Source organism: Oncorhynchus gorbuscha, linkage group LG02 (assembly GCF_021184085.1).
Source record: "Oncorhynchus gorbuscha isolate QuinsamMale2020 ecotype Even-year linkage group LG02, OgorEven_v1.0, whole genome shotgun sequence".
NCBI classification, from domain to species: Eukaryota; Metazoa; Chordata; class Actinopteri; order Salmoniformes; family Salmonidae; genus Oncorhynchus; species Oncorhynchus gorbuscha.
The window spans coordinates 53,695,474-53,721,411 of NC_060174.1; the positions used below are offsets into that span (position 1 = coordinate 53,695,474).

The 25,938-nt window shown below is 45.8% G+C and overlaps 2 protein-coding genes across 4 annotated transcripts in view; one reads left to right on the forward strand and one right to left on the reverse strand.

The window, feature by feature from the left end:
• The window catches only part of LOC124004266 (prickle-like protein 1), a 52,120-nt gene extending 38,869 nt beyond the window's left edge, over window positions 1–13,251 (forward strand). For both annotated transcript variants that reach the window (XM_046313057.1, XM_046313051.1), the window contains exons 2-8: window positions 3,146–3,343; window positions 5,184–5,297; window positions 7,552–7,689; window positions 9,649–9,852; window positions 10,051–10,237; window positions 10,478–11,389; window positions 11,550–13,251. In XM_046313057.1, coding sequence (XP_046169013.1) covers window positions 3,164–3,343; window positions 5,184–5,297; window positions 7,552–7,689; window positions 9,649–9,852; window positions 10,051–10,237; window positions 10,478–11,389; window positions 11,550–12,487 — 2,673 coding nt within the window. In that variant the 5' untranslated portion in view covers window positions 3,146–3,163 and the 3' untranslated portion in view covers window positions 12,488–13,251. The remainder of the gene's footprint in view (window positions 1–3,145; window positions 3,344–5,183; window positions 5,298–7,551; window positions 7,690–9,648; window positions 9,853–10,050; window positions 10,238–10,477; window positions 11,390–11,549) is intronic.
• Window positions 13,244–25,938, reverse strand: part of LOC124004280 (periphilin-1-like) — a 33,710-nt gene continuing 21,015 nt past the window's right edge. For both annotated transcript variants that reach the window (XM_046313079.1, XM_046313070.1), the window contains one exon: window positions 13,244–14,766. In XM_046313079.1, coding sequence (XP_046169035.1) covers window positions 14,575–14,766 — 192 coding nt within the window. In that variant the 3' untranslated portion in view covers window positions 13,244–14,574. The remainder of the gene's footprint in view (window positions 14,767–25,938) is intronic.

Here is a 25,938-nt window from a genome sequence, read left to right on the forward strand (position 1 = left end):
TAATCACTCATTCCTCAGGAGGTCCAGGCATTAGGCATTCAGACTGTGCTGCTCTGTGTGTGTAGTGTGTGTGTAGTGTGTGTGTGTGTGTGTGTGTGTGTGTGTTCTGCTGCTGCTATCTCACAAAGACTCGTAACTAAACGAGAAACAGGACGCAGGGCATACAGCTGACACTTAAACAGTTTGGCCTCTTGTCAGAGGAGGGGTGTGTGTGACTGCTTGCCTGCCTGCATATCTGTCTTTGTGTGCGAGAACCACACTCAGGCATTCATGCATATATGCCATTCTGAGAGAGAGACTATATATGACATTTGAAATGTCTTTATTCTTTTGGAACATCTGTGAGTGTAATGTTTACTGTTAATTTTAATGGTTTATTTCACTTTTATTTATTATCTACTTCACTTGCTTTGGCAATGTTAACATATGAAAAACATGTTAAATTTGCCATTAAAGCCCTTGAATTTAATTTCATTTAATTGGGAGAGTGAATTCTGGCCCTCTACTGTCATGGCTGACTTCTTCAAAGGCACCAGTCAAGTGTGGCTGGTTTTCTCAGCTGTGTCCCCACGGCCCTCCCCAGCCCTGTGTGCCTGCCCAGCCGTGGGGGGGGTGGAAGCAGGGGTACAAGGGGGGTGTGCTGACCACTGGCTGGGGAGGGATGTGGAGTCTCACAGTCAGAGCTGTAGAGCTGTAGAGCTGAGCCCTTCCTTTGAGAAATGGCCACAACAGCCTATTAATTTACTCCATGCCTATATGTCATACAAGGCCTTTCAGCATGACTTGTACAGCTCAGAGTAGCATTTGTATAGTATGTAGTAGTTGTAGTCGCCTCCACCTCTGCAGCAGTAGTAGTATTGGCAGAACTGTGCTACTGCTACTTGAGCGTTGTATGAATGTGTTCTCCTTCCACCCTCACAGAGCAAAAATGTCTTGTATGTCAAAGCTGTTTTGTCATTGCTCTCTTGAAATGTAGGCTACACGCAAAGAACTGAGGAGGCCCTGAAACCTTCTGCTGCCTCAGCTCAGGGATTTCAGTGACAAGACAGATTAGTCCCCTTGCTTTTCCACTTCTCAATCTATCTCCCTGCTCTCCTGTGTGGCCCAGTCAGCTGTGTGTGTGGGTGAGTGTGGGTAGGTTTGTGCATGCGGGTGCAAGCTTGCGTGCGTGTGGTGGGTCAGCGTCGCGGCGAGTCATTCTTTGATCCATCTGCCCTATTTGTGTCTCTCCGTGTCAGGGTCCACTCTTCTGTCATCCCCATCTTTCCATCCATCCCTGACTTCCTCCCCTGAGTCCCCTCTGTCTCTTCCCTATATCCATTCCAAAGAATAAAGGATGATCAGAGAGACAGACAGACACCCTTCTTCCCTCTCTCGCTGTGGCAGGTTGAAAAACAAAACAGCCAAGGAGAAGAAGAAGAGAGAGGGAAGGAAAGAAAGAAAAAGGAGAGCGAGGGGGAAAAGACCAGGGGCTTTGGACGTTCCCCATATGGCTCTGGGATCCACAGGGATTTGTGCCTCCTAAGGCCAGGGTACTGTTGTTTATACAGCGCTACAGTGAGGGAACCCTTTTATCTTGAGATCTTACATCCTATTCATTAGCCTCATATAGAGAGATCCAATTTGATTTGTCACATGCTTTGTCAACAACTGGTGTAGGCTACCAATGAAATGCTTACTTTACAGGCCCTTCCCAACAATGCGGAGAGGAGAAAAAAATAATAATAATAGAAAACCAATAACACAAGGAATAAATAAGAAATGAGGAACGATAGCTTGTCTATATACACAGGGTACCAGTAGAGTCATTGTGCAGTGGTACGAGGTAATTGGGGTAGATATTTACATATATGTAGGGATAAAGTGACTAGGGCAACAGGATTGATAATAAACAGTAGCAGCAGTGTGTGTGATGTCACCTTAATCCCATTGAGAATTTGTGGTCAGTCCTCAAGAGGCAGGTGGACAAACAAAACTCTAAGCATTGATTATGCAAGAATGAGTTGCATTCAGTCAGGATGTGGCCCAGAAGTTAATTGACAGCATGCCAGGGCAGATTGCAGAGGTCTTGAAAAGAAGGGTCAACACTGCAAATATTGACTCTTTGCATCAACTTCATGTAATTGTCAATAAAAGCCTTTGACACTTATGAAATGCTTGTAATTATACTTCAGTATTCCATAGTAAGATCTGACAAAAATATCTAAAGACACTGAAGCAGCAAACTTTGTGGAAATTAATATTTGTGTCATTCTCAAATCTTTTGGCCACGACTGTATATCTGTGGTCTTGCCTATTCACCCTCTGAGTGGCACACATACACAATCCATGTCTCAATTGCCTCAAGGCTTTAAAATCCTTCTTTAACCTATCTCCTCCCCTTCATCTACACTGATTGAAGTGGATTTAACAAGTGTCATCAATAAGGGATCATAGCTTTCACATGGATTCACCCTGTCAGACTATGCCACGGAAAGAGCAGGTGTTCTTAATGTTTTGTACACTCAGTGTATAACTCATCGGTTTCTGAAGCATGTGCTGTACAGATAAGGTGATAAGGTGAAATTTTAAAGTGTGAGTCTGCTCGGCCTGGTTTTGCTCTCACGTCTGTGCTGAAGGAAAAGTAATTGCAGTATGAAGGTGGAATGTGCAGTCCGTTGTTGAAGTCGATGTAGAATTCAGGTACTGTAATACAAGCAGTCTGTAAAGGTCTCACAACAAGTCAAGACATCACCTCGTAAAATGAACTAGCGAAACTGGGGGAGTTTTATAATGGTTTTCGGCCCAAGCCACATGAGGGGGACCCATCATGATGAAAAAAATAGTACCATTGTGATTTGTGAATCGTAAAGGCAAATCGTCACCAGAAGAACTTAAGTGTTACCCAGATCCCCTCTCAGTGCCTTTCGGGGAAAACATCCCACATGAAAGTGGTGGTATAGTGACTCAGTGACTGCTGAGACTGAGACTCCTGGAACGATAAGGGGAGGGGGGTTCAGCGTGTTTTATAGCAACTATCGTGGATGGGTTACCAGTCCATATCAGCACAGCTTGGTCCGGCTCGACTCAGTAGTGTGAAAAGCTTAATACTTTCGTCCTGAAGTAACACATCCCTCTCTCCCGCTCTCCTTCTTTCTCTCTGCAGTAGAAGGCGTGGTGTGTCATGAACCCGGAGAGTGCGTGTGGTTACCAGGTCGGGGTGCGGGGCCCACGGTCTGTGATGGAACAGAAGGTCAAAAGTCGACTGAACTATGGCTTCCAGAGGAGCTCCACGTCAGACGACGACTCCGGATGTGCACTGGAAGAGTATGCCTGGGTGCCGCCCGGCCTCAGACCCGAACAGGTGAGACGCGCCAAAATCTACACAGCACCCCCCCCCCAGTTCTAATGCATGCCCCTTAAATTCAACACTATATGCCACTAATATGTCACATATGGAATACAACCGCTGTTCCCCTGTTCCACAAAATGACAAAGCAGTATGTGATGACTACTTGTGGGAATTGAACCCTCCGACCTTGCCGTTTCTCATGCTGTTACCAACTTTTTATTTTAATTTGACCTTTATTTAACTAGGCAAGTCAGTTAAGAACAAATTCTTAATTTCAATGACGGCCTACCAGGGAACAGTGGGTTAAGAACGACAGATTTTTACCTTGTCAGCTCGGGGATTCGATCTTGCAACCTTTCGGTTACTAGTCCAACGCTCTAACCACTAGGCTATCTGCGCAAAAGCCCAGAAGCAGATTTGCTTATTTAGATAGGAGCTGAAAAATACCACAGTAGCTTTCTCTGTCATTATTCTCCTTGTCATAACTCCATTAGGTAAATTACCAGGCCTCCTCAGGTTTTTGTGGTGGTGGGCAGTGCAGCGGGAGGGCTTGTCAACCTGAAGCAGGACAAAGCTGCCTGTCTTTAACTGTTTAACTGTCACCGTGGCACTTTGACCCTTGGGGCGACTGGGCTGGTTACTACTTTGCCCCCCTGGGCCGTTGACCACCACTGAAGGCTACTTTACGAGGAAGGGTCATTACAGACACCAGATAAAAAGGTGGGATGTTCTTGTCTCCTGTTTAGAGGGGGCTTCCTGCTGCTCTATTGCCCCCTATATCCACCTCCCCAGGCCAAGGGTTACAGAACAGTACACTGACAGACGCCCTTCCTCCAGGGCTGTGTGTTTCTCCACTGTAGTGATCACCCCATAATGTGCACTACAGGGCCGTTCCACAGAATAGCTGCTGTAAAGGCATTACAGTTAACCCATGCATTTACACACACAGGGGAGGCTTTAGAGGCAGGGTTCTCCCTGTTGCTTCAGTCCCTTCTCTCCCCTTTATCTTTCTCTCCCCCGATCACCCTTCATTGCTTCCATGTGTGTTTTTTAAAAGGGAGGGAGAGGGGGATAGAGTGAGGGGAGTAAGGGAAGGGAGGGAGAGAGTGAGACCGATGAGAGAAGGAAGGGAAGGAGGCCTCCCCGGTACTTGGGAGTGTGCCACATAGCACAAGTGGACTCTGTTTGTGACAGGCCTGTAAAAGGCAGCCGTGGCGATGCCCGCTCCGAGCCGAGCCTGGTGTTGCCAGCAACCAGCAGGACGGGGTGAGCAATGGGGTCCTGATCCACAACTAAAGGCCTTCTCCAGCCTTCTCTGATCTGCCAAGATTTCTACTAATCACTAGCAGACTTTTCCATGCCCGAGTGTCTAAATAAAAATATACACATCCTGTCTCTAAGTGGCTTTGGGGTGGTGCTTGACAAGTCTGTCTGTCTCACAAGAAAGGAGCCCGCGATGTGCTAACTTTTAGGGTAGGGACACACAAACGCACGCACGCATCCCATTATCCAGGGGCAGTCTGGGTAGGTATATTATTATTCCTATTGTACTGAATAACATCTAATCTGGGACAGTGAAATAGGTTAAGATAAATCTGTGAAGGTGCTCTTCTTTCAACAGGGAGCTAGAAAAAGGTCAGGGCTGTTTTCATGTTCTTAACCAAGAACACTTGACTTCCGTGTTACTTCACAGTATAGGCAACCCTCCGGGCTAATTTGTTTGTGTGGTAGGTGGAAGCATGGCGCTACCAACGCCAAGGTTCAATTCTTGTAAGGATCAAATACACATACTAAATGAAAGATGAATTTGCTACTGTCTCTAAACATCTCTCTTTTGCTGTCTATGGTCCAGGTCCAGCTGTATTTCTCCTGTCTGCCAGAGGACAAGGTCCCTTATGTTAACAGTCCCGGAGAGAAGTTCAGAATCAAACAACTCCTGTATCAACTGCCTCCACATGACAATGAGGTAAGACTCCAAAGAGTTTGTATGTGTATGTGCATGCATGGGTGTGTGTAGTTCATAAACTGTGTGTGTGTCTCGAGTGTGTGTGTGTGTGTTTATGCATGTGTCATAAAATGCATCCCAGTGAGCCCTCTCATTAAAGGCATCGTAACAGGGCAGGTCTCACAGAAGGATAGCACTCATTTCCCCCAAATCCATCCCTCCCATCCCCTTTTTTTGGACTCAATGTTGTTTGAAGGGCTGTGTCCGACCCTTGTCCTTCACTGCCTTTCAGTGAACCTCTGTTTAACACCACCTTACTACCTACCAGGGTTGGTGTCAATTCCATTTAAATTCAGACTAGAAATAAACTTCCAAGTCCAATTCTCCGAGCAACAAACAACATTTTATTTGACTTCCAGTTGACTGAGTTGAAATGGAATTCACTCCATCCCTGTCACCTATAGCTCCACGCCATTCTGGTCATGTGTGGGAGGACAAGACATTCACTTTGCCGGCGTCACAGAGTTTTTAGTCCCTTGGTCCCACACTGGGTCACAGACTGAAATGGCGTGGGCACAATACGTCTCTTGACTTAATGTGCTGGGAGCCCCCGCTAGCAGGAGTCCTGTCATAGATGTGTTCTTTATGGCGACAGAACTGTGGGACGGCGAGGTATTATTGGGACAGAACTGTGGGACGGGGGACACTGCTGAAAGAGAAAGTCTTTCTTTATGCCACCGCCACGAACAGTGGCACCACTGCCCGAGCTGCCTACCCTGTGTCTCTTTGTTGCTCACCCTCTCGTGATTTCACTCTAAACACAACCCTTGTTTGTGTAAACTGTTAATGTCTGCCTTCCCTTGTTAGTGGTTTAGTAGGGAGACATCAAAAAGGGGGTGTTAAAATAGTTCTGTCAGAGCTAAGCCAGGCTTAGGGTGGAGGATTGGAGTGAGGATGACGGAGGTGGGAGGGCAAGAGATGGCTTTGTTGAACATGCCCTGGTATGCAGCTCAACTTTCTGTCTTATGATGATTGAAGGACTGACCTGTGTGCGTTTTACTAAAACACTAAAATATTGGTTGTCACTCTTTGCTCCGTTTGTGGTTGTACAATTACATTTAAGTCATTTAGCAGACGCTCTTATCCAGAGCGACTTACAAATTGGTGCATTCACCTTATGACATCCAGTGGGACAGTCACTTAACAATAGTGCATCTAAAACTTAGGGGGGGTGGGGTGAGAGGGATTACTTAACCTATCCTAGGTATTCCTTAAAGAGGTGGGGTTTCAGGTGTCTCCGGAAGGTGGTGATTGACTCCGCTGTCCTGGCGTCGTGAGGGAGTTTGTTCCACCATTGGGGGGCCAGGGCAGCGAACAGTTTTGACTGGGCTGAGCGGGAGCTGTACTTCCTCAGTGGTAGGGAGGCGAGCAGGCCAGAGGTGGATGAACGCAGTGCCCTTGTTTGGGTGTAGGGCCTGATCAGAGCCTGGAGGTACTGAGGTGCCGTTCCCCTCACAGCTCCGTAGGCAAGCACCATGGTCTTGTAGCGGATGCGAGCTTCAACTGGAAGCCAGTGGAGAGAACGGAGGAGCGGGGTGACGTGAGAGAACTTGGGAAGGTTGAACACCAGACGGGCTGCGGCGTTCTGGATGAGTTGAAGGGGTTTAATGGCACAGGCAGGGAGCCCAGCCAACAGCGAGTTGCAGTAATCCAGACGGGAGATGACAAGTGCCTGGATTAGGACCTGCGCCGCTTCCTGTGTGAGGCAGGGTCGTACTCTGCGGATGTTGTAGAGCATGAACCTACAGGAACGGGCCACCGCCTTGATGTTAGTTGAGAACGACAGGGTGTTGTCCAGGATCACGCCAAGGTTCTTGGCGCTCTGGGAGGAGGACACAATGGAGTTGTCGACCGTGATGGCGAGATCATGGAACGGGCAGTCCTTCCCCGGGAGGAAGAGCAGCTCCGTCTTGCCGAGGTTCAGCTTGAGGTGGTGATCCGTCATCCACACTGATATGTCTGCCAGACATGCAGAGATGCGATTCGCCACCTGGTCATCAGAAGGGGGAAAGGAGAAGATTAATTGTGTGTCGTCTGCATAGCAATGATAAGAGAGACCATGTGAGGTTATGACAGAGCCAAGTGACTTGGTGTATAGCGAGAATAGGAGAGGGCCAAGAACAGAGCCCTGGGGGACACCAGTGAAAAAGTCCACTTTCCCTGTGTTTGACTGTTTCTTCTATCCCTCTCCCTCCCTCACTTTCCCTCCCTCCAGGTGCGGTACTGCCAGTCTCTCAGTGAGGAGGAGAAGAAGGAGCTCCACATGTTCAGTGTCCAGAGGAAGAAGGAGGCACTGGGGAGGGGCTCCCTCAAACTGTTGCCCCGGGCCCTGCTACACAGTGTCTGTGAACATGTACGTCCCCGCTCTGCCTCTCTCACATTACCTCAGTCCCTAACAGGACACACTGATCCACATTACTCAAGTAACTTATGTATACTATTGAGAAACCTATTACAGAGAGATGTAGCCTTTTTGTTTATCCCATTGTGAATAGAAGGCTAAAACCCAGACAAGAAGCTCCATGTCAGCCATGCCAGAGATCCCTAAACATATGCTGGATTTTCAGCCATGCAGTCGATAATCTAAAAAGCCTCTCAGTGGCTTGGATAGTCGTTAGAAGGTTGGCGGACTGTACTGCACTCTGCTGTGCTCGCACCACATTCAGTGTTTTATTTAGTGAATTTACAAATGGGTCCTGAGCAGCCTGGGGTTGACCACCATTTTTATTTCATTTCTTTCAATTGAACCTTTATTTAACTTGGCAAGTCAGTGAAGAACAAATTCCTATTTACAATGACGGCCTACCCCGGCCGACGCCGGGCCAAATTGTGCGCCGCCCTATGGGACTCCCAATCAGGGCCGGATGTGATACAGCCTGGATTCGAACCAAGGACTGTAGTGATGCCTCTTGCACTGAGATGCAGTGCCTTAGACCACTGCGCCACTCGGGAGCCCTCTTGTCAAAACACAGCTCTCTGGTGGCTCTCCCTCCAGTCAACATCACTCACTCCACTCCAAGATAAAGGCTGTTTTCTCATCAACGCTGATGCTTGTTCACTGCCCGCTTTAGCTTTTGCCGTGTGTGAGAGCGAGCGAGAGAGAGCGAGAGCATGTTAAAAGCAAGGCCTGTGTGTCCCCACATGGCATAGAGACAAACAAACAAGAGCCTGACAACCTGACCGCAGTGGGACCATAGTGGACCACAGTTAGCCTCACGGTCATAATTCCCATAACAAAACACCAGATGCCATGTTCTCAACACAGATGGAAGGGAATTGGCCACGTGTCCCCCTTTTCTCCTCAGTAGGGCATGGAAGCTACTCTGACAACACCGTATAGTTTAACAAGCTACCCTTCAGAAAAATATATTTTACTTAGCTAAAATTACTTTGAAAAGGTAATAGTGAAGACTTCAAAACTAGGAAATAACACATATGGAATCATGTAGTAACAAAAAAAAGTGTAAAACCAATCTGAATATATTTGAAATTCTTCAGAAGTAGCCACCCTTTTCCTTGAAGTTGAGATGTCTGTTACATGAACTCTGTGAAGCATTTATTTGGGCTGCAATTTCTGAGGCTGGTAACTCTGCTGCAGAGGATAAGTTCATTAGAGGTAACTCTGGGTCTTCCTTTCCTGTGGCGGTCCTCATGAGAACGAGTTTCATCATAGGGCTTGATGGTTTTTGCAATTGTACTTGAAGAAACTTTCAAAGTTCTTGACATTTTCCAGAATGTCTTAAAGTAATGGACTGTTTTGTTTCTCTTTGCTTATTTAAACTGTTCTTGTCATAATATGGACTTCGTCTTTTACCAAATAGGGCCATCTTCTGAATACCACACCTACCTTGCCATAACACAACTGATTGGCTCAAACGCATTAAGGAAAGAAATTCCACAAATGTACTTTTAAAAAGGCACACCTGTTAATTGAAATGCATTCCAGGTGACTACCTCAAAGCTGGTTCAGAGAATGCCAAGAGTGTGGAAAGCTGCAATCAAGACAAAGGGTGGCTACTTTGAAGAATCTCAAATAAACTATATTTTGATTCGTTTAACACCTTTTTGGTTACTACACGAGTCCATATGTGTCGATGTCTTCACTATTATTCTACAATGTAACAAAGTCAAAGTTAAGACAAACTCTTGAATGAGTAGTTGTGTCCAAAATATTGACTGGTACTGTATACCGATAAATTCTAAACTAAAATGAATGTGTAAATATTTTATGAGCTTTAGTAAAATACTACAGTATACAACCTCTAGTTTGAGAGTGAAACTGTTCCTGTCCGTGTTGTTGTTTTCATTACAGTGTGGGGAGAGCGTCAACGGTGGAGAAATGGCGGTGTTTGCCTCCAGAGCGGGTCCTGGGCTGGTCTGGCACCCAGCATGCTTTGCGTGCTCCATGTGTAGCGAACTTCTGGTGGACCTCATCTACTTCTACCAGGACGGAAAGATCCACTGTGGCCGACACCACGCTGAACTGCTCAAACCACGTTGCTCAGCCTGCGACGAGGTGAGACGTTTGTGTGCGGGGTGTGAAGAGCCATTGTGGCGGCACACCAAGCATTGTTCCTAAAAAACCACGCTGGGTCGGAATTGAACTCACACCAACACTGACATATGTTCTCTGAAGGCAACGGCAATAACCGCTAGACCAAACCAAGCCACGTGACGCACTTCTCAAGCTCCTTGTTTGTGTGTCTGTCTTCAGGTTATCTTCTCTGATGAGTGCACAGAGGCGGAGGGGCGTCATTGGCACATGAAGCACTTCTCCTGTTTCGAGTGTGAGACTGTGCTGGGGGGACAGCGCTATATCATGAAGGACGGGCGGCCATATTGCTGCGGCTGCTTCGGCTCGCTCTTCGCCGAGTACTGCGAGGCCTGCAGAGAACACATCGGTAAGCCCTGACCACTGCAGACAGACCTGCTTCTGCCATTGTAAAATAAATGCCAGAAACTACAATAAACTCAAATCGTGTTAGTCATCCAATGCAAAAGATCCAAGTAAGGTAACATGCCATTATTCTCAGCGAGTATAAATTGTTATATGACATATGCCTAGGAGGAACTTGACAATGATCCAGGGAATTGCACCACAAAAGTGTTTTAAAAAATACACAAATTTTCCTCTCCGCTAGGGGTGGACAATCCCCAGATGACGTATGACGGTCTCCACTGGCATGCCACCGAGGGTTGTTTCTGCTGTGCCCAGTGTAAGAGCTCTCTACTGGGCTGTCCCTTCCTGCCCAAGCAGGGCCGCATTTACTGCTCCAAGGCCTGCAGTCTGGGAGAGGATGTCCACACCTCGGACTCCTCCGACTCCGCCTTCCAGTCTGCTCGCTCCCGCGAATCCCGCCGCAGCGTCCGCATGGGCAAGAGCAGCCGCTCGGCTGACCAGTGCCGCCAGTCACTCCTCTTCTCGCCCTCCGTCAACTACAAGTTCCCTGGGTTCACCGGTGATTCCGGCAACACAGACACCCTCACCAACAAGCTGGCCCACCTGGGTATAACCAACGAGGAGCAATTTTGGAAGGGGAGGGAGGGCACTGAGGCCCCCGAGGACCGGGAGGAAGAGGAGTGGGCCGAGCACGAGGACTACATGACACAGCTGCTGCTCAAGTTTGGGGAGCAAGGTGTCTTCCAGCAGGGTGAGACAGTCGACTCCAGACCCCCAACAGATCTGTGGATGACCGAGGCAGAGGTCAAGATGAAACAGTGTGAGCCTCAGGGCTCAAGGGCTGGGAGAGGTGGAGGAGGGTCAGGCAGCCAAAGCCTGGCCAGTAAGAAGTACCAGGCAGATATGTACTGGGCTCAGTCCCAGGATGGGTTAGGAGATTCAGCCTACGGTAGCCACCCAGGCCCTGCTAGTAGCAGAAAGCTCCAGGAGCTGGAGATGGAGCACAGAGCTGGTAGCATCGGGGATAAAGGCTTCCAGAGGGAGGAAAATCAGTGGTATGATGACTCTCTGGAGTGTATCACAGATGGCCTGAAACAGACGGATCAGAGCGTCAGGGACTCGATGGACTCACTGGCACTGTCCAACATTACCGGTAAGACATGTTACATCTCTATTGGAATAGCCTTTTAGTCCAGGACTAGGCTTAACCAGGTTTTGATGGCAGATTGCTATTTGAAACAGCATCGTGGTGAATAGACACCTTGTACAAACATATTTTCTCATTCTCTCTCCTTTTCTTCTTCTTCTTCCAGCGGCATCAGTAAACGGAGACAGTAAAGAGCGCCCTCTGGTCTACTCCTTACAAAACTTCCAGGAGCTTGAGGCAGAGAACTGTGAGAACACAAGCAACATGGGAACTCTCAATTCCTCCACGTTACACTGCAGTGCCAATTCCCTGAAGAGCCTTACATCCGAGCTGGAGCAGGTGGAGGAGAATGTACCAGAGGAAGAGGCGGCTCCTCTTCCCTCTCCCCCAAAGCCACCTCACGTCCCGGAGTTGAGGAGGACTCGCTCCCAGTCCCGACCCCAACAGGTCAAGTTCTCCCCAGACGTCATTGACAACAGTCACTATGGTGACCTGCCAGTGCGCCAGCCCCCCATGAGCGAGCGGACGCGGCGGCGTGCCTATCACTTTGAAGAGCAGGACCCGGAGCTTCTTGGTTCAAGCTCCGGCCGCCATCACAACCACCACCATCACCACAGGAGGCGCCGCAGCCGCAAGTCCCGCTCCGACAACGCTCTCCACCTGGTGCCCAAGGAGAGGGCCAACCGCATGTACTTCAGAGAGGACCATAGAAGCCACAGCCACAAGGGTCCCCAGCAGCAGACCTTCCTGCCCAACCAGCAGAGGTATGGCCAGGGCCAACCTGGTCACCCCCATCCCCACCACACCACCTCAGATTACGGGCTCCAGCAGGGCCCAGCCATGGAGAGGTTCCTGGGGATGTGTGGGGACAGGGGCGAGGATGACTGGTGCTCCACCTGCTCGTCTTCTTCCTCAGAGTCTGAGTCTGAGGAGGAAGGCTTTTTCCTGGGGCAGCCCATCCCCCAGCCACACAGACACTACTATGATAACCTGCCCAGCCCTAGCCACGTGGCAGGCCTGCCCTCCCCGCCTTACGGGGGAGTCCCGCGGACTAAGTCCAAAAAAAAGAAGGGGCACAAAGGGAAAAACTGTATAATTTCATAATACTTTCCTGTGGAGTACCCTTTTAAATTATACTCCGTCTGCATTGCAACCCCCCTCTAGATCTCTCGTTGCCACTGTTCGGAATATGGAAATGGCCTGCCTGCTTGCAACAAAATGCCCAAATTCTTTTGCCAATTGGTTGTACTACATGTCTTCTCGAGACAGATGACAAAAAACAGACATGTTTGTCAGTGGAATGGCATTGAAAGACTAAACAGATTGCTTTTTTTTTTTAAACCATTACTTAAGTAGGCAAGTCAGTTAAGAACAAATGCTCATTTACAATGATGGCCAAACCCTAACAATGCTGGGCCAATTGTGCACCGCACTATGGGACTCCCAATCACGTCCGGTTGTGATACAGCCTGGAATCAAACCAAGGTCTGTAGTGACGCCTTTAGCACTGGAGATGCAGTGCCTTGGACCGCGGCACCACTCGGGAGCCACAGTTATTAAAGGATCTACTATTTTGCTAACCGGGGTATTAAAAATGATAGGTTCTGCCAGCAAAGGTATTATAGAATACAGTATGATGACATCCGCTATTTCCATGTATGTGCTTCTTTTGTATTTAGGCTTACCAGTATGCATTTGCAGCCCTGACAAGTGGGGATAGCATATGTACTATAAAGGGCCTGGTTGGGTTGACTATTTTATTTATGGGTCATATTATATTGTAAACAGAGCACAGTCATCTGTATAAATGTAAAAACTGGAATATAAAAGGCTAAGATAATAATTGTAATAAAAAAAACATAACATGTCAGGTTTTTTGTTTATTTTAAAAGGAGAGCAATGTCCCCCAAAGGTTTGTACAGAACGAGTATGTGTATGAAGAATGAATATAGTGTAGAGGAACAGAAACTCCAGAAAGCTTGTTAAATACTTTTTCTGTTAGGTAATAAAAGTTAAACACAAAGAACATATCCATACCAGTCAAAAGTTTGGTTTGCGCTTAGTGGGACTATCATTTGTTTTTCAACAGGACAATGACCCAGGGAACTCCTTCAAGACGATTGGAAAAGCATTCCAGGTGAAGCTGTTTGAGAGAATGCCAAGAGGGTGCAAAACTGTCAATGCAAAGGGTGGCTACTTTGAAGAATCTCAAATAGAAAATATTTTGATCTGTTTAACACTTTCTTGGTTACTACATGATTCCATAGTTTGTCTTCACTATTATTCTACAATGTTGAAAATAGTAAAAATAAAGAAAAACCCTTGAATGAGTAGGTGTGTCCAAACTTTTGACTGGTACTGTATGACAGTAAACACCATAAAATATGCAAAACATTGGTTTTCGGACAAGTTTTCTGGAGAGAACTAAACGGTATTGAAACAACTCAAAACTCTTCATTACGGTACACAAATGTTGATGACTGAACTCCAAAAAGCGTATTCTTTCCATTCCTTCTGTGCACACACACACACACACACACACACACACACACACACACACACACACACACACACACACACACACACACACACACACACACACACACACACACACACACACACACACACACACACACACACACACACACACACACACAGTACCTTTTTAAAAATCTGTGTGATTTGGTTGTTTAACAGTTGGTCAGAAAGCCAGAAGTGGAGTTCTGCAATGTGTCTAACTAAGGAGTGAAGAAATTACTGCTGGACATGAGGTTTAAACGAACGACACCTGAAATCTATATAAACAGCATGGAGGAAAAAAACAAAAATATTCTTTCAAATATTAACACCATAAAGTGACCTCAAATAAGCATGTTTCCAATAATAAAATATTTTAGTGAACAATTGTTAGTGTTTTTTCTTGAAAATGTACTTGAATATCTTGGCAGGGTCGTGTTTCAGAGGATGCATGGCTCTCGACCTTTGCCTCTCCCAAGTCCGTACGGGAGTTGTAGCGATGGCGACAAGACTAACTATCAATTGAATATCCCGAAATTGGGGAGAAATTAATATGATTTCTTCTTAATCACAGTGTGGAGAGGATGCCACACTAGTTTGCCTCCTCTCACAGTCTTCTACGCCACCTCTGGTCCATCAATACCTGCACGTAATAAGGGCTTTGTGGTTCCCCCTCATGTTGACGGTTCTGGCTTCATGACCTGGTCCAGCTCTATGATAAAGTGTCGGAGGTCGTCAAGGCAAAGCTCCCTGATCTCAATCAGGTTGTCCTTCAGAGGGTTCTGGAGCAGCTTCTCCAGACTGGGCTCCTTGACCACCAGCATCTTGACAACCGTTCCAAACGTCTCGCAGTCCTGCTTGTATATCTATACACACACACACACACACACACACACACACACACACACACACACACACACACACACACACACACACACACACACACACACACACACACACACACACACACGGCAACAAGTCATTACATTAGAAATGTGTACAAACCATAAAGTGAACACTGTTCTTAAACATAGTAGTAGTTAGTATTCGTAAAATAACTCCATTAATATCAAGAAAGGAAATTGACTGATCGCCACCACAGAATCGACAATACGAAGTACAAAGACAGACAATCAATACTAAATGATAAACACATCGAACAATGAATAAAACAAATCAACACGTGCACTATTAGAAGCAGGGGAAGCCGGCGTCCTACACAAATAGAACTGAACATGAAGTTGTGCAGTGACACCTTTGCTTCAAAGTGTATTTAATAGCTGTAACACAGTTATGGGTTCAGACTTAGTCCTTGCTCCAACACTTCACTGTGAACTTCATGAACCCACATTTCTGGCAAGTAGGTGTATTCAACAAAACAGGTGTGCGAGCGAGCCTGTGTGTGTCCAACTATTCCATTGGAACAGAAGGGAGTGAAGGTGTTATATTAACAGGCTGTTAGCGTTAGCTGCTCAGTTCTTTCACACCACATGGTAACAAAACAGGCCCTCAGGTCTAGGAGGCAGCTCTGGTTTTACTACCACACTAGAAAAAGGGCTGTTAACCTCTATTAAAGCAGGGCTGGGGTCCCAGCCAGGTGCTCGCCCATTGGGCACTAGGACTTTAACACCTGGGGGTTGACGTGAACAGACCCACTATGTGTATGTGTGTGTCTGTACACACACACACACACACACACACACACACACACACACACACACACACACACACACACACACACACACACACACACACACACACACACGATCCTTCCTGGAGGTCAGCACTCCGTAGGTCTGGCCCTGGCTTTCACACCAAAGTGCCTTATGAAGTGCCCTTAGAAAGGGAGCAGCCTGGGACAAGGGTTCAGTTCCAGGGTTGAACGAGTACTGCCAATCTTTCTCTGAAGTGCCCTATAAAGTGCCCTAACAAAGGGAGGGCACGGGGAGCAGGGAGCAGTCTGGGTTCAGCTGTAGGGTTCAGTGGATTCTAACAAACCTCTGAAGTGTACTACGAAAGTGCCCTATGGAGTGCTCTTCCAAAGATGGCACAGGGCACTCAAGGGTTCAGCTAATCTAATCCTGCCAAGTTTCCACCATCCTCACCATAGCGAAAACGCTTGATGAAAGTTCACTGGAGCTGGCTGGTGCCAAGTTGAGCTTTACTGTTCCTTTTACCACCAATAAACTCTTTGTACCGTGTGTGTAATGTGCATTGAATTCAAGTCTCGGCGATTTAGTCTCTCTAAAATAATCACAATAACTTTATGCTAGCTTCATTAAACATTATGGAGATAGTGACTACAAAATACTTTGAGCTGCAATAGTCTCAAACTATTTTTAGTCAGTGGCAAACTTTTTTTCCCCCCAGTGGTAAAAGCTGTTTCATCACAGGAACAGACTTCAATTACTTTGTCGTCAGACAGTGCCATTCTCCGCATCAATTTCACGAAACAGCAAGAGATTCCAGTGACCTATTTCTTTAGAGTAGTGTTCTAATCAAGAAGTCCCAGGAAGCTTCCTTAAGAGGTAAAAGTGTGTCATGTTAAGACCCTGTAGCCATTTTGGGAATCTGGGCTTTAGTAGTCTTTTTTCCTACTTTAGAACAGCTAAGCAGATTCGTTATCTTCTGACTGCGCAGACTAAATATATTAGTGTGTTTGCGGCATAAAGAGGAGTTGTTGAGTGGTCTAAGGACAAATGGACTTGACCATACATAAAAAAATATATAAAAAAACTGGCCTTGTTGGAGAACACTTTCAGATAGGAGCAAAACAGTGTGTGTCTCTGTCTGTGTGGGAGGAGAGACTGACAATGCGGTACAGATAAAGAGGATGTGATGTTTAAGATGCTGTAACTCACAGGTTCGGCACAGGACAGAGCCTGTCATACTGCATCCTGGATGAATCATGAACTGCCCCATGGTCACTCGCAAACAACCACAAGGTTCTCAGAAGGACAAACTCTGACACAGAGAGACTTCCTGCTGGGTGGGCCAAGCAAAGCCATACAGAACTACAGTACTTTCAAAGGTCAGGGGAACCGTGAAACAATAAGTTAAAAAAACCCTCTGTTGTATAACATCGTTCTACACAATAGAACGCATAACAAGCACATTCCAGGTAGAGTAACTACAAAAGCACAGAAATAAGTCATACTGCTCATTAACTGACCATTTGGCCTACATTGTGGTTTAAGCGCATCTTGAGCCATATGCTACCGAAGATTCCTGTTCATGAACTGTCACAACTACCACCTGAGGGATTCTTTAGGGTAGGGTGGGGGAATCGCAAAGTGGGGCAAACTAGATGAAGACGGTTAGGCTGCCGACATACACTCCACCATACTCTCCAGAGAGACTAAATGAGGGGTCTCCTCTGCTCTACCTGCCAATTAACTAAATGAAAAGAGAATCAATGACTCCAAACGTCTCAAGGTCTCCAGTAGACTTCTCGCTCTCTCTCTTGTCTGAGTCTCTCCTCCACCCTGAAAATACCCCCAGCTCAGCTCAACTAGCTGCAGCATGTTGAGGTAGTTAACACAGACACAGCTATCTGCTCATTCCCGCATCTCTAACCCACATTCTCCTCCCTGTAGACTGCTCGTCGAACTGCTATGACCTGCAGAGGTGTTTGCTGATGTAGACAAGGATCTAGAACAAAAACCCGGTTAAATTCTAGAGAGAAAATTCAACACGATTGTCGAGTAAAACCTGCGCACAAAGTACCAACAACAAAAAATGGACAAAATGTGGCACATGTTGGCCTGAGAGACCGATGCTTTAATGTCTGTATCCCATCGTGTCAACCGTAGCCACTGGGCCACATAATGACAGTGTTGGACAGGCACCAACCACAGAGAAGTGAGAGACCAGGAACACACTGTGTGGCCAAGGAAGCCCCGGGTCAAGTTCCTCTTCAAACAACTTTCTCCTGCAAGTTAAAGAGGGATAAATCGTTTCTACCAAAACATGGAATACGCACAGTTTACAAAACATTGGGAACACCTTCCTAATATTGAAAGCTTTCCTCGTTTAACTCAGCGGGAATAAGCATAACTGTGAAGAGAGAGAATTGGTGCCATGTTTAAAGGTGCATGAATAAACCAGTAACATTAACAAGACAAAGGCATGCAGCGCAGGGTCACGTCTCATAGTACCCACTACTCACCATTAGGGCGGTGATTGCCAAGCAAATAACTGCCGACAGACATGACAGCTCTGCTTCTAGCTCCTAAGCAACTTTGTAGTATTTTCTTTTTTTTGTTGTATGTTATTTCTTACATTATTAGCCAAGAAAATGTTGTGTTATTACATACAGCCAGAAATAACTTTTGGATATCAGATCGGTGGTAACTCAGCAGCATTATGACCAGGAATAAGACTTTCTCGAATTGTATCCTTTGTTCGTACCCCCCAATTGAACTTATCCCAAACGCTGCTCCAAGACGCCGCCGGCAGAGAAGAGGTATTCGGAGGCGACTAGTAGTCTGACTGAGGAGGCGTGCACACCATCCACCGCGTCAGAGTATATTACTCGCTAATGTTCAGTCTCTGGACAATAAAGTATACAAGCTCGGGGCGAGGAGCTCCTTCCAGAGACATCAGGGACTAACATACTCTGTTTCACAGAATCATGGCTCTCTCTGAAAATACTTCCACCGTCCATACAGCCAGCTGGGTTCTCAGTACATTGCGCAGACAGGAATAAAGAACTATATGAGAACAAGAAATGCAGGGGTGTATGTTTCATGATTAACTACTCATGGCGTTAACATTGTTAACATTATGCATGTTAACATTAGAAGCCTCCACCCTAAGTTTGTTTTATTCACTGCTTAAGCACACTCCACCAATCCTGATGTCATAGCCATGTCTAAATCCTGGCTTAGGAAGAGGCCACCAAAAATCCTGACATGTCCATCCCTGACTATAACATTTCCCGACAAAATAGCACTGCCAAAGGGGGTGGAGTTGCAATCTACTCAGAGATAGCCTGCAGAGTTCTGTCATACTATCCAGGTCTGTGCCCAAACAAATAGAGCTTCTACTTTTAAAAACCCACCTTTCCAGAAACAAGTCTCTGACCATTCCCGCTTGTTATATATAGACCCCCTTCAGCCCCCAGCTGTGCCCTGGACACCATATGTGAATTGATTGCCCCCCATCTATCTTCAGAGATCATACTGTTAGGTGACCTAAACCGGGACATGCTTAACACCCCAGCCATCCTACAATCTAAGCTAGATGCCCTCAATCTCGCTCAGATGATCAAGGAACCTACCAGGTACAACCTTAAATCCGTAACCATGTGAAACATCATAGATATCATCCTAGATATCATCCTGACCAACTGGCCCTCAAAATACACCATTGCTGTCTTCAACCAGGATCTCAGCGATCACTGCCTCATTGCCTGTGTGCGCAATGGGTCCGTGGTCAAACGACCACCCCTCATCACTGTCAAACTCTCCTTAAAACAGTTCTGCGAGTAGGCCTTTCTAATCAATCTGGTCCGCGTATCCTGGAAGGATATAAACCTCATCTCGTCAGTAGAGGATGCCTGGTTGCTCTTTAAAAGTGCTTCCCTCACCATCTTAAATAAGCATGGCCCGTTCAGAAAATGTAGAACTAAGTACAGATATAGCCCTTGGTTCACCCCAGACTTGACTGTCCTTGACCAGCACAAAAACATCCTGTGGCGTTCTGCATTAGCATCGAATAGCCCACGTGATATGCAACTTTTCAGGGAAGTCAGGAACCAATATACTCAGTCAGTTTGAAAAAGCTAGCCGTAGCTTCCCTAACAGAAATTTGCATCCCGTAGCACTAATTCCAAAAAGTTTTGGGACACTAAGGTCCATGGAGAATAGAAGCACCTCCTCCCATCTGCCCAATGCACTGAGGCTAGGAAACACTGTCACCAATAATCAATCATTTCAATAAGCATTTTTCTACAGCTGGCCATGCTTTCCACCTGGCAACCCCTACCCCGGCCAACAGCTCAGCACCCCCTTCAGCAACTTTCCATCGATAAAAGACAGTACTGTGCAGCAGTCTTCATCGACCTGGCAAAGGCTTTCGACTCTGTCAATCGCCGCATTCTTATCGGCAGACTCAATAGCCTTGGCTTCTCAAATGACTGCCTCACCTGGTTGACCAACTACTTCTCAGACAGAGTTCAGTGTGCCAAATCGGAGGGACTGTTGTCCGGACCTCTGGCAGTCTCGTGGGGGTGCCACAGGGTTCAATTCCCGGGCAGACTCTTTCCTCTGTATATATCAATGATGTCACTCTATACAAATATTAGACTATATGTTATGATTATTAATACATTCTAAGGCTGCATGATGCTACTCATGAGGATTTGAAAAAAAGTCACATGAAAGGCATGAGCTCTGCTTTGTTTCTTGTGCAGGCTGCACACACTTCATCAGTCTCTCATTCACATTTTGACTAGCACTTGACGCAAATGCATGCGTCCTTATCAAATTCCGAGGTGCATATTTAAGATTTTAGAAGACCTATCCACATTTACTTTTCGTCAGTTAACATGAGTAGGCCTAACGAACAGCAGAAGCACTAGCCTATGTCAATCTACTATCCCACATAGTACAAAACTTGACCTATTCTATGCAAGAAATAAATATTCAAAACAAACTCTGGGAGTTATGGGATGCGATAGATACCTAATTAATACAGCCACTCGCATATTTTTTTTTTTTTTTAAAAAGCAATGAGGCTGATGCAACAGATCAGAACATTTATCTTAAAGGTTTGATAAACTATTAGGCTATTTCTTAACATTATAAGCGCAGCAATACGCACACAGCTGTAGGCTATACGTGTGAATGTTCCAAAATGCAATCAAATAGCGGTATAACACTGTTCTCAAAAGTGACCGCAAATGTGATTATAATATAGGTGCATTTTTATGCTGAAAATTCTCTTCTCTAAACTTGGCTCACACACCACCTATGTATGCCAGTTAGGCACTACACCGGTTGTAAAGCGTACTAATGTGCTTCATTACAAGAAGTTATTTAGACACTTTAGTGGCCTATGGGCTAGGTTACATGAGAGGTGCAACTATGATTTGAAAAAGCAGCACAAAACAATGCATGCACTGTGTCTTGCCTTACTGCACACGCTGGGCATCATTCACAAGTGATAGGCTAATGTCACCCATCAGACTATTGTTAATTTAATCTTGACTTTACATATACTAAATCATATCAAATTTGTTTAGATTTAGATTGGACCACTATCAAGCACCTGTCTTGGAACAGGGGCAGGGGGACAAAATACATGTCATCTATGCACTTGAATAGCGAATTGAGGACGCGTTATAGTGCATTTTCATGTCAGCCAGGTAGGCTATAGTCCTGTTGTAAAACAAAGCAAAGTGCTTAATATTAGGAAAGTTGAGAAATAAATATAGTAGGCCTCGCCTATAGACAGCTGATCCTCTTTTTAATAAAGGCCATCAAAACACTTCTTACGCTATTGCATAGCATATAGAAATGTTGCACAACATGAAATCATGGGCGCTCATTAAGTGTTTGATTCGATTTTTCATCACATTTGCATTGATGTCAGAGTGATTAGAGTAACAACAGAGTGCTGAGTAGCAGGCAGTTAGCAGGTTTGGTATGCTACTAATGGCCATCAGCAGCAACAGAGCTGGGAGGATCCTAATTACCATGACTAAATGGTCACATGGAATTTGACTGCGGTCATTACTCGTGACCGCCGGTGTGGCGGTAACACAGTCACCGTAACAGCCCTACTCACCATTCACTTAGAGTTGATTATGTTTGCCATCTTTCAAAACAAAACCTTCCCTAAACTTTTCTTCAGTGTATGTATGTATGTATGTATGTATGTATGTATGTATGTATGTATGTATGTATGTATGTATGTATGTATGTATGTATGTATGTATGTGTGTGTGTGTGTGTGTGTGTGTGTGTGTGTGTGTGTGTGTGTGTGTGTGTGTGTGTGTGTGTGTGTGTGTGTGTGTGTGTGTGTGTGTGTGTGTGTGTGTGTGTGTGTGTGTGTGTGTGTGTGTGTGTGTGTGTGTGTGTGTGTGTGTGTGTGTGTGTGTGTGTGTGTGTGTGTGTGTGTGTGTGTGTGTGTGTGTGTGTGTGTGTGTGTGTGTGTGTGTGTATATATATACACACACACACACAAACACACACTTCTACATGCTTTGAAGCTTTGAGGAAGAAGTGGGAATGGGTGAAAAAAGGGTCTCAAAACGAAATAATTTCCCTCGACATCACTAGAGCTTCAAAAATACTGTTTCTTAAGGACGCACACACACTTGGGAGTGAGCGTTTCAATGCATGTGTGAGGAAGTGTCACGCTGGATTTGTAACAATAGAGAGTATTTAGGGAGTAGTGTTTCCTCAAACTGTACTGTGAACTCTCAAGACAGAACCGGTCCCTGGTTACTTAATCAAACAGGAAGGGTGGTTTGACCTGAACCTGCTCTGTGTGTGTATTTTTTTCTCTCCCCTGGGCTCCCTCCCTATCTCCCAGCGGAGGGAGACAGGGACAGATCTCCAGACCTGATACTAGAGAGAGGTAGGGCCACACAGGACGGGTTAAAAAGCCATGGCTGAGAAAAAGGAAGACGGGATGAGGGGGCGTTTGGAGCAGACATGGAGGTCTGAATTAGAGGGGTACAGTGCGTGTGTGTCTGCTTGCTTGCGCGTGTGTCTGCTTGCTTGCGTGTCTGCATGCGTGTAAGCGTAACGGATACAGAGTTGGGGGTTTCGTCTTTAGGAGATTATACATACAAAGCTGTGATTCTATACTGGAGCTCTGCTCAAAAGAGCCCTGATGGAGGCAGAGAGGCAGGGGTCCTGAGTTAATAAGGGAAGTGGAGTAATGAGTGGATGTAATGACTGGAGGGCCTGGTAGACAGAGGATATCATTAAAACAGCCATTTAATCATTCAGCCTGGACTGGATGCAGACCGGACCGCTTAGTCTAGGTTCCAAATGGCACACTATTTCCTTTATAGTGTACTACTCTGGTAAAAAGTAGGGCACTGTAAAGGGAATAAGGTGTCATTTGGGAAGTAGACTTCATGTAATGGACTAATAGGGAAGAAATGGATAAGTTTAGCTTACACTGATTGAAATGATGAATGGAGGGACTCCTCAGAAAATCACAGCCAGCAACTTTTCGATTACGTTAAATAGTTTCTCTGATACTTAATCTAGGTTTCTATGTAAATAGTCGTACACCCATCCTCCAAAAATCGGAGAAAAACATGTAGGCTAATGCTTTACATTGTAGTACCATCAACCAAATCGGAGAAGATGGGAGACAGGCTTACAAGTTCAAGGGTTGCTGCTTGCTTGTTTTCTGATTAATTTGAATGTCGTTTTCAAGAGTAATTCCTCTAATGTAACACGGGAGCCTTTCAAGAGGAAGTTACTGGAACATAGCATTAATAAATGTCTTGGCTTTCTCATTTGCTTTCCTAGCCCATAATCGGCCCCATATTAAATGGGTACGGTAGCTCTACAGTAAGGTATTTTTAGAACATGAACCAGATAAACAGCTCCCGACCTGACTGACCCCACTGAGTATACAAATAATATGGAGAGTTGTGTATATTTCTAGTCCTCATCCTTCAGCATTACTGCAAACGTGCTCATTCAAACCAGCCTCCTCTGAAGATCAGTATTGGATAGAGGAGTGAGTGCTCATGGCTCAAGGGTGGTAAAGGACAGTCTCCACGTAGAGTTGAATAAACAGCTATTAACAGGAGCAATCACACTAAATCAGCCTCAATGGAGGTAGGAACCTCGCGCCAGCTCCCAGCCCCATCCTCAGTCAAAGCACCAGCTCTATCCCAAACGCTATCCCCATGCCCAGCGCCAGACTTTCTGCCCCAACCACATCCCTGGTGTTAGCCACATCTCTATTCCCATCCCCATCTCCAGCCGTAGCCCTGTACTGCCAGCCACATCCCCATGCAAACCCAGCTCCATCCCCATGCATTGTGGTTTCCATTTGGTCTGGTGAGTTTGGCTTGGCCCTCCACTGTACAGGGATGGGGATCAGACTGCATTTGGCTACGGTCAATATCGATGTTACAAGCCAGTGCCTCTCCACAACTGCTGCTGTGAACTGGTGAGGAAATGGCAGGGTAAGCATGTGTGCTATGTGTGCGTAAGCATGTTTGTAATGCCAAGAGAAGTACCCACACCGTGGGTGGCCCCCCCAGAACCCTGCAGGGCAATTCCTGCCCTGGTTTAACGGGAACAGATAAGTGGTAGTGTAGCGCAGTGTGTGTGTGTAGGGAAGGGCCGGGCAGGCAGACTCAAATAGCAGGCCCTGTGTAGACCGTCACAACCTGAGATGCTTAAGTCCTTCCTGCCAACTCATCCTCCCTCCCTGTGCTCGCTCTCTCAAATCAAAATGATACGTTTCCCAAGCCGCCATATGCAGGCAATAGGGCTTCAGAGAGCCACTAATCCAAATAGAGGGAAGGTTCAGGCCTAGGAGTTGGACGAGAAATAGCATTCTTGCACGGGTCAGTTCTTTGGAGTCACACCCGCCCCACGCCGGCCACATCAATTAAGCTTAGGCCCAAAACAAGCCCATAGAAACGTATTGGGCTTATTTTGGACAGATTTTGGCAAAAGAAAAACATCTCGCTTTGCCTCTTCCTCGCTGATACTATGCATGCATACACGGACAGGACATTTTTCATTAAGAGCTTACTGGGAACAATGCAACAATAGCAAGCCTTATCGTATAACAGTTCAAAAGGCTATAGTCCATTGTTGAACATGCAACCTCTGTGATGAAGCAGCTAATAATTTTTTTTCCAAAACTCAATTTGCGGGAAACACCGCTCTTAACCGAATGCGAACAGTTGTGACAGAGATAAATAATCTGTGTTAGAAATGTAGAAAGAGGGGAAATCTAATGGTTGTTGCTAATACATTCGAGGTTTGTAGCTTTGGCTTCTGGACAACAAAAATGAAGTTGATATGAAAATCAATAGAACAGGAGAAAAATGCTGGTTAAATGGCACGAGGAAGTCTTTATAAAATAATTGCCTCCATGTTTCTACAGATGGATTTTTCGCAAGGCTACTTTGAAGCAAAGTAAGACATGCCTCATTATTTGAGGTAAAGTAAATCGTTTCAAACAATTCCACTGCCTCAAGCACACATTGCAAAGTGGTGGGTGACGTGCTGGTAGTCAATGCTAGGCAGGCTATAGCCTACACACCCGAATGGGAGGCGAGCTTTAATTACGAGTTGAGATTGAGAAACAAAAATAGCTCCTTTTAAAATCGTGGCCACCAAAGTGAACACGCGATTGCATTCAGAATTGTTATTTGTTGCGCAATGACTGGGCATGCAAAAGCAGGTTTCAATACAGTAGCCAACAGACTGAGGAGCTACTCTCACACTGTGGCTATTCCACTCCTCAAACTAGGCTCTGTATGCTGCTGTGTGTGTGTGTGTGGTAAATTAGATGCATGGCCAGTAACGAAAATACAAACGCGCGAATTGAATTCCACAAAAGTATGCAAATGATCCTATAGACTGATAAGGATGACCGGTCAAATGTATTTTCAGCAGCTAACCGATTAACAGTTAGCATCCCTAAATCAGGACAGATTTTTCTACGCAACCTGACCCATCTGCATAGAATTGTTCTGAGAGCCGATCAGTGACCCGCCAAATAACAAATTTCATTAATTGTTTTTATGATTCCAGAGTAGTAGGCTATTATTCCCCTTCCTGCATGAATTAAATTTGTCTGCATGTCTACATTTGGAAAAAAGGCTACCTTTACTAGCATACCGTTTTTAGACATATGGCCTACATATGGTCTAAATGCACAAAAGCCTGAATTAACCTAACAATTAACTGATATTAAACTGAATTTACCTATCGTAAACAAATACCTGCTTGCACTTTTTGCTGTGGCTGTATAGCCATCTAGTTGTCCTTATCCACAATGACACAAAAATCCTTCCAAACCAGGTGATTATTTTGCGG